At 38.9% G+C, this 11,737-nt stretch overlaps 1 protein-coding gene across 1 annotated transcript; it reads left to right on the forward strand.

Annotated features, from left to right (window-relative positions):
• Window positions 1–1,656: 1,656 nt before the first annotated feature.
• UTP23 (UTP23 small subunit processome component) lies at window positions 1,657–9,702 on the forward strand. The gene is made up of 3 exons (XM_081505266.1): window positions 1,657–1,921; window positions 5,629–5,803; window positions 6,723–9,702. Exons 1-3 carry the CDS (start codon window positions 1,734–1,736, stop codon window positions 7,104–7,106), a joined length of 747 nt encoding a protein of 248 aa, XP_081361392.1. The 5' UTR covers window positions 1,657–1,733; the 3' UTR covers window positions 7,107–9,702.
• Window positions 9,703–11,737: the final 2,035 nt, after the last annotated feature.

The raw sequence follows: 11,737 nt of genomic DNA on the forward strand, positions 1-11,737 counted from the left end.
AAGGTCATGAGGAATTATACTCAAGAACCGTGATTCCAGTCCTACAGTAACTCTTCATGGCTTCCAACTCCTAGATTTATTTTCGGTTAAAAGATGCAGCCATTTAAGTGATGTTGTACTGGGTATCAAGACAGGGTTTACATTATAGAAGATTTCAATTCCAGTTTCATAAACCTGTGTCTTCAAATAAAACACCAAATGCAAATAATACATCTCTATCACTTTGTAAGTTATTTTTCTGCCTTGATTCTTTCAGTCTTCAGCCAGAACTAGATCTGGGACAGATCCAGGTCAAAAGAAAAAAATGCAAAATCCCGTACTCCCACTCTCTAATTATTTTGCCTAGAATTGAAGTAGATATGTAGCAATTAGTCATCGGGGGAACTCAAAATTTTCAGACTCACCCTCTTCATTAATCAAGTTGACCAAGTTATTTCTAAACTTTTGGTCTGCTTTGTACCTCCCTGTTAGTAGCCCAATAGGTAATCTTCCTACCTTAGAAACTATAGACATAAAAGAGGTTCTTAAAAGTCATCTAGTCCTGCCGACCTATTTGACAGTGAGGAATTGAACCCAACTTTTGGGGGGAGTTGCTCAAGGTCAAATGACTTGGGTTAGGGACAGAATGAGAACTCTAGTTTAGGGACACTGACTCTTGGAAAAGGAAGCTCTTGAGAAGTCCTCCTGAAACGCTCCTTGTGAGTCATTTAGAATGGTCTCCAGAAGAAATGCAAAATGGTAGTATTTTTGCCCTGACATTTGGCTCTTTAAAGACGGTGGTCCTATGGGGGAGATGTGGAGGGGTGCCAGAACACTTGAACTTCAGGCAGGAGACCCACGTTCCACTGGTAGTTCTGACACTAAAGAACCAGGTGCCCTTAGTACTCAGGCTCAACTTCTTTATAGGAAGGCAACCACTGCAAACTGGCCTAGTCGCAGTCATCCATGTACTTTGGTCCCTTTCTTCCCTCATTTGAGAATTATTAACATGAAAGGAGGAAATACAAGGTAACTTATCTAGAACAATGCCTAGGACATATTAAGGCTCAATATTGTCACTGATTATTATAACGCCAATTTTTCAGCTGCTGTGCCAGGTAACACGCAAGAGGCTGTGTATGTGTGTGTGAGAGAGAGACGCAAGAGGCAGAGTGTATGTGTGTGTGTGTTTTTTAAACTATATCTACAGTGTGTGTGTGTGTGTGTGCACACGCGTGCGCTAAATCGCTTCAGTCGTGATCTACGCTTTGCGACCCTATGGACTGTAGCCCACTACCAGGCTCCTCTGTCCATGGATTTTCTCAAGGCAAATTCTTGAGAATCTGAAATGGGTTGCCATGCCCTCCTCCAGGGGAGCTTCCCGACCCAGGGATTGAACCCACATCCCTTAACATCCACCTACATTGGCAGGCGGGTTCTTTACCAGTAGCGCCACCAGCATCTAGTATTTTTAGTCTGACACCTGACTGCGCATGCACGCTCCTAATCACACATCTATCTGTTTTCCTGTTTAAGGGCAAGCTCCGCCTCCGAGGGCGTGCCCCTTAGAGCGCGGGCACCATGGTGAAGCGCGCGCTTGTCTGGGTGTGACGTAGATCGGGGCGACAGATGGGGGCGTTTGCTTCCGGGGCCAAGGGTGTTTGTTTCCGGGGAGGCAGACATTGCCGGTTTTGGGGTAGTTTATTGGTTCGAAGCTGCCTTCTGGTTGGGTGGCCTGGTCCGGGAAGCCAGGCATGAAGATCACCAGGCAGAAACACGCCAAGAAGCATCTTGGCTTCTTCCGCAATAATTTTGGAGTCCGCGAGCCATACCAGATACTGCTGGACGGCACTTTCTGTCAGGCGGCGCTACGGGGCCGCATCCAGCTGCGAGAGCAGTTGCCCCGCTACCTCATGGCGGAGACTCAGCTGTGCACTACCAGGTGGGCCTGGCCGGTCCGGGTGGAGGCGCAGGGGACGCGCGGGTGCGGTAGCAGCCAGGCTGCTGCTCGCAGGCATCCATTGCGAGCCCTGGAGGGGCAAAGCTCCCCGCCCAGTAGGAGTTGACAGTTCAGCCGGGCCGCGGAGGAGGGTGGGCGAGTATCTACCATGTAGACAGACAGTAGTAGTATCGTGGGGTATTTGCTTGTCGTTAGTCTGGAGGACAAGCACATGTGCTTTGCAGTCCAACCTGGCTTCCGACCCCAGTGCTACCAGTTTTGTGATTTCTCTCTGAGCCTAGAATTACTCATCTGTTAAATAAAAAAAAGCTCGTAACTACTTATAAATTTGCTATTAAAGTCTGACGAGGTATAGTATATGGGGATCGTTTATTGGCATCTCGAAACCTCTCTCCTCGAATGGTTGCTGGTTGTTTGCAAAGCTTTTCTCAGTTTAAGAATTTTTCAAGCTTCACAACTGCCTCATGGTGTAACATCTTCGATTCCCAGAAAGATAAGGCCAGACTCGATGTTAAGAACTTTGTGCAATGTCCTCTGTTTATTCAGCTGCCTTTTTTGAGCACCAACCATATGCCAGGCACTGCTCTAGCCAGAGGATAACTGGATGAACAGGATGATCTCCCAAACCGAATGGCCAGCGAAGTGCATAAAGTGTTAGTCGTTCAGTCGTGTCCGACTCTGCGCAACGCTATGGACTGGATCCTCCAAGACTCCTCTGTCCATGAAATTCTCCAGGCAAGAATACTGGAGTGGGTTGCATAAATCAACCGCTAATTGATATGTTTGACTCCAAGTGTAGTTTCCCCATTTCCTCAAAGTGTGGGAACGTGTAAGATGAAACCATGTGGAGTTGTTTGGAGCAAGGATGGAATCAAGGAAGGTTTCATAGAGGAAGTAACTTGAGCTCAGTCACAGTTCAGTTCTGAAGGGAAGGACATTTTTTGAATGAAAGATCCCTTGTAGAACTCTTGAACAAAGGAGTGGAGTTGTGAAATGCAAGAGATTAGAGTACAGTGTATACTAGGAAAAGAAGCTGGGAAGAAGAAAAATAGAGGCTGCGTAACAAGGAACTACTATTCATAAACTTAGTTGTTATTTTTTTTCCTTGTAGAATATTTCCTTTAAAAAGTGAAAAAAGAAAACTTAAATGACCATAAGACCACATCAGTGACTTACTACTGTCATTCATCCAGTTCTTTGCACACACACACACACACACACACACACATAAGAATGGGCTCTTACTCTGCATATGATATTAATGGCCTGCCTTTCTCACCTGATAGTACTCCATAAACAACTTTCTGTATTCAGAACTTCATACAGATTTCATCCAGGCAGAGCCTCAGATGGGACATAGATAGCCTGAATTTTTGATCCCCTTTGCCTTCAGGACTGCCAGATCCTGATGGCCTGTGCTCCAGAGTTGATTTCTTCTGGCTACAAGCCTTGTCCATTTAGTTCTGTTTGTCATAAATATTAACTTTTTTTTTAAAATAAATTTATTTATTTTAGTTGGGGGCTAATTACTTTACAATATTTTAGTGGTTTTTGCCATACATTGACATGAATCAGCCATGGGTTTACATGTGTTCCCCTTCCTGGACCCCCCACCCACCTCCCTCCCCATCCCATCCCTCTGGGTCATCCCATTGCCCCGGCCCTGAGCATTTGTCTCATGCATCGAACATGGAATGGTGTTCTGTTTCACATATGATAATATACATGTTTCAATGCTATTCTCCCAGAACGTCCCACCCTCACCTTCTCCCTCAGAGTCCATAAGACTGTTCTATGCATCTGTGTCTCTTATTCTGTCTCGTATATAGGGTTATCGTTACCTTCTTTCAAATTCCATATATATGCATTAGTATACTGTATTGGTGTTTTTCTTTCTGGCTTACTTCACTCTGTATAATGGGTTCCAGTTTCATCCATCTAACATTTTTAATACAGTCTGTAATATACATGTGGTTGAGAAGTAGTGGGTGAAATTATATTCTGCCGCATTTTTCCCCATAGAGAATTTAGCCTCTGAACTTCTGGAATATTTCATGCACAAAAATAGAATAGCATCACAAAATATCTATCACCTAGCTTTTCCAGTTATTGACATGACTATTCTTACTCATATTTCCCCCACCCACCTTAACCTTACTGATAGGTTGTTTTAAAGCATATTGTTCTGTTAATTCTTGGTGTGTGTGTCAAGAGGTAAATGCTATCAGACATGATAAGTATTTTCTAGAAAAGATAACTGTAGCTATGTAAGGGGTGAGTTGGAGAAGCAAGAGAGTGAAGACAGGTAAACCCATTTTTTGGTTGTCCAGTCAAGAAATCATGGGAGAGAGGAAAGGCAGGAACCCCAGGGTTTTACAAGGAGATGTCACAGAAGTAAATACCAAGCTGAGCTAGAACTACCCGCCTATGGGGCAGGGGCAGAGGTGGGAGTGAGAAAGCAAAAATCAAATAGGATTTCTGATTTCTAAACAAGGTATCTGAGAAGATAATAAGTTCAAAGCATTAGCAAGCCCTGGAGAAGTTTGGAGAAATGAAAGTAGTTTGATTTTAGACATAGTGAATTTGATGAAGAGCTGATGGCAGGCCATCCATGGGAAATATTCAGTAGATGTTTGGCAATTTAGTCCTGAAATTCAAAATAGCATTCAAAATGGGTAACTGTAGAAAGCAAAATCTCTTCAAACAAACAAACTAATGGAATGATAAAGGGGATGAGGCAAGGTAAAGACAGGCAAGGGTTGGCTCAGGTTAAAGAATCTTTGACTCACTATTTCTTATAATTTTTAAGTGGGATAGAGGAAGTACCTGGGGATCTTATTAAAATGCTAATATTTGACTCCTCCATAAGAGGTTCAGATTTGTGGATGAGAAATTAGGCTTCCCAGGTGGTAAAGTTGTAAAGAATCTGCCTGCCAATGCAGGAGACGCAGGTTCAGTCTCTGGGTCAGGAAGATCCTCTGAAGTAGGAAATGGCAACCCACTCCAGTATTTTCGCCTGGAAAATTCCATGGACACAGAAGCCTGGTGAGCTATAGTCCATGGGGTTTCAAAGAGTCAGACATGACTGAGCGACTGAGCACACACACATTGGTAACACTTTGAAAAACAGAACTTATCTTAATATGAAAATGGAAAATGAAAGAAAGTTGTGATTGCTTTTAAACAAGCTGGTGAGTTGAGAATGTTTACTTTTCTGAGCTGAAAATATTTTGAAGGTGTATCTATTTGTACTTGAAACAAGTCTATAGCACTCTGGTTGGGGCATCTATTGTCAAACTACTTAGATTCACATTTCACTCTACCACTTTTAGTTGTTTGAATTTGGGCATGTTACTTGAAATCTCCCAGAATGAGCTGTTCTAAAATAAGGATAATTTTAAAGTAAGCTGCCCAACTTTGTAGGGCTGTTTTGAGATAAGGGAGAACTTATGTCAAGAGCAGTTAGCATGCTGCCTGCACATGATAAATGCTCAGTACATTTCAGCTATTTATTAAGTTCCTTCTACTTGGTGTATGCATTTTTCCAGGTCTTTTGAGAGTGAAATGGTTACTGTATGGCTTGTAGTTTTTGAAAAAGAACTGAGATTTTTTTTTTATACTTGCTTTCTGTGAATAACTGATATCCATCTGTTATAATTGTGAGCTGCTAATAACATTTTATTCTCCAGATGTGTGTTGAAAGAGTTGGAAACATTGGGAAAGGACTTATATGGGGCAAAGCTGATTGCCCAAAAATGCCAAGTTCGAAATTGTCCCCATTTCAAGAATGCAGTGAGTGGATCAGAATGTCTGCTTTCCATGGTGGAAGATGGAAATCCTCACCATTATTTCCTGGCAACACAGGTGACACCAGTTTTAAAACCAGAGTCAATTTTAATCATCTCTGTTTATACTTTATGTGGAGCTATTTGTCATTAGAATAAATTAGATGGGTTAAGCATAATGGTTTTCTTCATTACTGAAATTTCCTTTTTTTAAATAAAAAATTATTGACATAGAGATCTGATGATATGTTTTAGAGCTCTTACAAGGAAGGTAAGTAGAGCAAAGATTTTACATTTTATGTTTATACATGTTTTTTCTTGTTTCTCTATTTCATACTATTTATGTGTATATAAGTATTCATATATTCATGTGTATTCATATTTACATAGGAATACATATATTCAGAAAGTTGTATTTCATATTATTTGAGACCATACCACCAGTATGGAATTCTTTCAGGCTTTTAAAGACTGGGATGCAAGGGAGGAAAGACTCTGGGTGAATATTAATAAGTTCACATACGTACAGATTTCCTTAAATATGCTTGTGGAATTACAAAATTACACAGTTAGAAGCAGAGCTGAGTGTAGAATCTGAGTCAGCTAGTTCCTACTTTATTTCTATTCTTTCAATCTCTGAGCATTCTTGACCCTTTCTGAAACGTGTATCAGAGTAGGAATGATGGATATCACCTAACATATTTACCTTTGCATTAGTTTGTATTTCAAGGTGCTAGAAAATTAGTGGTCTTAGAATATTGATCAGTATAGAATATTGATAATTCCAGTTCACATTGTTGACGCTTAACTGTGCTCAGTTTTTATGTTTTTCTTCCTTTGTCATAAGATACACTACCGTTAGTGAGACATGACTGATTTGAAAAGTAAAACCGGTAATCTTTTATTTTTAGTATAGCCCTCTTTAAGTTCTTAGAAATCTATTTAAGGTATCTAATTATTATATTTGAACTAAATAATTCTATTTTTCTCTTTAATAGGATCAGAATTTGTCTATGAAAGTAAAAAAAAAGCCTGGAATTCCTCTCATGTTTATTATTCAGAACACTATGGTCTTGGACAAACCTTCTCCCAAAACGATTGCATTTGTTAAAGCAGTAGAGTCCGGTCAGCTTGTCTCAGTGCATGAGAAACAGAGTATCAGGCAACTCAAAGAGGAACAGGGTTTAGTAAAAGACCCAGAACAGAGAAGAAGAAAAAAGCACAAGAAAGTAAGTGGCCCCAATCCTCTTAGCTGTTTGAAGAAAAAGAAAAAAACACAGGATGCGAACTCATCTGCCTCGGAAAAGAAAAGGAAAAGAAAAAGAATCCGAAACAGATCTACGTCAAAAGTACTTTCTGAAAAGCAGAATGCAGAAGGGTAATAAGTCCTTTGGTTACTTTTAAAGACTTTCAAATATGAAAATAAATTTCTTTTTGAAACTGTGAAGGTACTTATTTTTATAAATGAATATTGACCCACAAGTCTTCATAAAATTATTTTTTAAAAACCAGTGGGTGTATTTAGGTGTAATCATGTTTACTTTTCTTACAGAACTTAGAGGGTTTTCTTTTTTAATGTAAAACTGTTAATCTCTTTCTGTCTTAGTGCTGTCCCCCACCCTCCCAACATTATGTGGAGATGGTTTAAAAATATCTTATAGTACCAAAATGCTTGTGACTAAAAATGAGGTAATCCTTCTCATCCTTCTTTCATGTTCACAGAGGAAACTTACTCTCGCAACTTACATAATGGTTGTAGAATTTACCTTTATGTTTCCAAATAATATGAATATGTTGCTATCTTTTGATATTACCTTTTTTGTTATTTCAGAAGTTAATAATGGGCTCATTTTCTTCTAGCATCTGACTTGATCTTGCCATATTCAATAATTCTGGAAAGGATCTCATAATTTTTTATATGACTGTTGTTGTTCAGTTGCTAAGTCATGTCCGACTCTGCAGCCCCATGGACTGCAGTACACCAGGCTCTTCTGCCCTTCACCATCTCCTGGAATTTGCTCAAATTTGTGTCCATTGAGTCCGAGATGCTATCTGATCATCTCACCCTCTGCCTCCCCCTTCTTTTGCCTTCGATCTTTCCCAGCATCAGGGTCTTTTCCAATGAATTGGCTCTTCTCATCAGGTGGCCAAAGTCTTGGAGCTTCAACTTCAGCATCAGTCCTTCCAATGAATATTCAGAGTTGATTTCCTTTAGGATTGACTGGTTTGATCTCCTTGCAGTCCAAGGGACTCTGAAGAGTCTTTTCCAGAACCATGATTAGAAAGTGTCAGTTCTTTGGTGCTCAGCCTCTTTATTGTCCAACTCTCATGTGTATACATGACTACTGGAAAAACCATAATATCAGGTAATTTCCTTCCCCTGGTGATGCTTCTGGAGCCAGCCCTCTGACCTCCAATGTGGAAACGTTTTCTGCCAGGTATATTGCTCAGCTATCACCTAGGCATTTCCTGTCCTTATCCAGAGAATCTATTCTGTAGCCTAGATTCTTCGTCTACTCTTGGTTTCCTCTTCTGTGGTGGAGCATAGAGTGTGTAGGAGGTACACTTTTTGAGGCTCAACCAGTATGTCTAAACTTATATTTATTGTACCAATAATCTAGCAAGATAAAGAATTCTCTATTCTTAATTGTTTATAAGACCCTAGGGGGAAAAAATCCCTTTACTCATTTTGAGTTCCATTTGTCCGGTAGAGAGGAGGATTTTCTTTCAGGTATACATGTTAACTTCAATGGCAAGAATTCTCTTCCATTCTTGGAATACTACTCTTTCAGATTGGCTTTAAATATTGTTTTTAAAATGTCTAAATAGTTCAGTTAGGAATTGAATAATCTAACTTTTCTTTTTTAGGCCCCTCCCAAATTGTTTCAATCATCAATTAGGCCAAAATTAAAATGTTTTTACACTGTAAGATTGAAGTATAAAGTTCTTAGATTGATCAGTAGTTCCTGACTTTGAGAGTCTGTGATACCTTCAAATAGTGGTTCTTAATCTATATCCTTATAATATCATGATCATGTATGAAGTACTTCATGAATAAGTTCTTATTTGTGGCTAAAGTAAATGACTTTTTAAAAATATGAGACAATTTAAATTTATTCCTATAGAAATATTCTGTTGAATTCAGAGATGCTTTTTTGATGAAAAGTGGAATTTTAGCTTTATACCAGGCGCACCACATAGGCTGTATTACCAGGTGAGTGTTTTCTGTTGACATTTCATGATTCTGTTTTAAATTGTTTGTATAGGAACATTTTTTAAAAAGGAAAGTGAAAGTACTGGAAAAAAGTGACTATAGTTCTATAGTTTTGTGAGGAGAAACATTTGTCAGTAATGACGAGTTGAGATTACTAAATGTAGACAAAGTGATAAAGCAAGTGAAATGTACACTGATGACACTTGTTTCAGCATTCTCAAATGCATAAATTTTAGATATTTTTCTTTTTAACAAGGTTTATATTTATTCAGTACTATCTGATTGCCTATTAATAGAACTGGTGAGCTGGGAAAGTCAAGTCATTTTTATAAAATAGTAATTTTTAAAATGCAAAAAGTACAACACATTATAAAACTTTTAATATCTTAAAACTTTGATTAGTCATATGTATTTTTTCTTGGCAAAATTTACTCTAAATGTAACAAAAGGATCTCATATCTTTGTACTAGTTCTTCACTGAGTATTACCCATTGCCACCACCTGAAAATTGCTAGTGCTACTTGCTTTATTTCTCTGTACAAATTAGAGAAGGAAGTGGTGGGCCGTAGGAGTACGCACATATAATGCATTTTGTGGTTTGGAAAAGAAAATGTTAAGAACTTCTTTAAAGGATAGCAACTTGCGTTACTGGGGATAAAATACACGTGCTTTTGCATTCTTTGAAGTTTGCCAGACTAAAAAAATAGTATTTCTGAAAACCACTATCCGTAACAAACATGTCAAAATAAAGTGTTTACAGTTGAGTTTGGGCATGATTCTGTATTCCCTATATTTTCAAAGCGCTACAGCCATTTCTAAAAGGAACCAGTCACAGCTACCTGGTGGCAGGTTGGTTACACTGGATCCTTTCCATCATGGACAGAATAGAAATTTATCCTTAATGGAATAGAGCATATTCTATATATGAATCTTCTTTTCTTTCCCATTATGCTTATGTCGTTATCACTTAACAAAATGCCTTATTTGCCAACGTGGTACTCTGTCAACACTGCTTCTGATCAAGGAATTTGTGGTATTAAATGGTCTTGCTCTAATATGTCATTATGTAAGTAACGCTATTTTGGAGACAACACCTTGAAAGGATGGATATTCTCTTAGAAGAATATCGTACAAGACACAGTATAAGATTTGAACCAGAGGTCAATATATGGTGTGTTACTTCCATACCTAGAATACATGGGTCCAAGAATTAAAGAATGGAAGTGAGAGTACTTCCTCTTATTATTATGTCTTATGACCCACTCAAAATTTTTACTTGCCTTCACAACTTTGAGCTTTGCTGGCTTGGAGGGTCTTGTTCCCAAAGGAGAAGTGCTTCTACCAAGGGAACAACAATAATTCCATTAATTTGGAAGATGAGACTGCCACCAGGTCATTTGGGGGCTTCTTTTTTTTTAAATTTAGTTTTATTTTTGCTCCACTGGGTTTTCATTGTTGCATGAGGGCTCTTCATTGGAGTGGCTTCTCTTGTTACTGAGCACAGGCTCTAGAGCACACCGGCTCAGTAGTTGTGGTGCACACAGGCTTAGTTGCTTCACAGCATGTGGGATCTTCCCAGATCAGGGACTGCATCCGTGTTGGCAGGCAGATTCTTTGCCACTGAGCTATCAGGGAAGCCCTCAGCCACCATCTTGGCTGATTTCACGTGAGGCAGGATCACTCAGTTAAGTCACTCATGAATTCTTGACCCATGGAAACTATGTGAGATATATGTTTGCTGTTGTAAGCAGATAAGTTTTGCAATAGTTTGTTATGCAGCAAAACAACTAATACAATAATGGAAGTTTAAAATACCAAATATAACCTTGTGACCAGCTACATAAATTGTGTCTGTAACAGCTATGAATATTTTCTTTCTTGTTAAGTATCTGTAGCTATATGTGCTTAGTTGCTCAGTCGTGTCTGACTCTGTAGCCCACCAGGCTCCTCTGTGCATGGGGATTCTCCAGGCAAGAATACTGGAGTGTGTTGCTATGCCCTCCTCCAGGGGATCTTCCCAACCCAGGGATTGAACCTAGATCTGCATTGGAGGCAGATTCTTTACCACCTGAAGCACCAGGGCAGCCTGATAACTATATGTGTATATGTATATATAATATGCATACACATATAAATTATGTAAATATTATAGAAATATATATGCACATATGTGTAAATATGCACTATATATTATGTATAAAATAATCATACATTCACACATATATACTATCCTTTTCCTAATTATTTTCTACGTGTTTTTTAAATTTATTTTTTATTGAAGTACAGTTGATTTACAATGTTGTATTCATTTCTAGTGCACAGCAGAGTGACTCAGTTATACACATGTATACATTCTTCTTTAATATTCTTTTCCATTATGGTTTATCCCAGGATATTGAATATAGTTCCCTCTGCTATACATTAGGACCTTGTTGCTTATCCTGTCTATATGTGATAGTTTCCATCTATTAACCCCAAACTCCCAGTCCATCTCTCTCCCACCCACTACAAGTGTTTTTTTATTTGAGGTTAACTTTACCATTTAATCTTTTGGTAACACAATTTCAGCTGGGACTGAGATTGAAATTAAGGCTAATTAGCATAGCCTATGTAGCTACAATGACCATTAATATTTTGCGTCTTCTCATTTTGTGAAGTGTGAGAATACCTTCTTTTGTGTGAAGGACAGTTGTATCATTCAACTGGGAGTTGTTGAATTATTGTATGAAAATTTAAATGTGTAAAGAAGGGTGCACATGGATGCTGAGTAGCCAAAGGTGTGTCAGCTCCAAGTCCACC

The sequence above is a fragment of the Giraffa tippelskirchi genome, chromosome 6 (genome assembly GCF_054371585.1).
Source record: "Giraffa tippelskirchi isolate mGirTip1 chromosome 6, T2T-mGirTip1v1.2.pri, whole genome shotgun sequence".
Classification (NCBI taxonomy): Eukaryota; Metazoa; Chordata; class Mammalia; order Artiodactyla; family Giraffidae; genus Giraffa; species Giraffa tippelskirchi.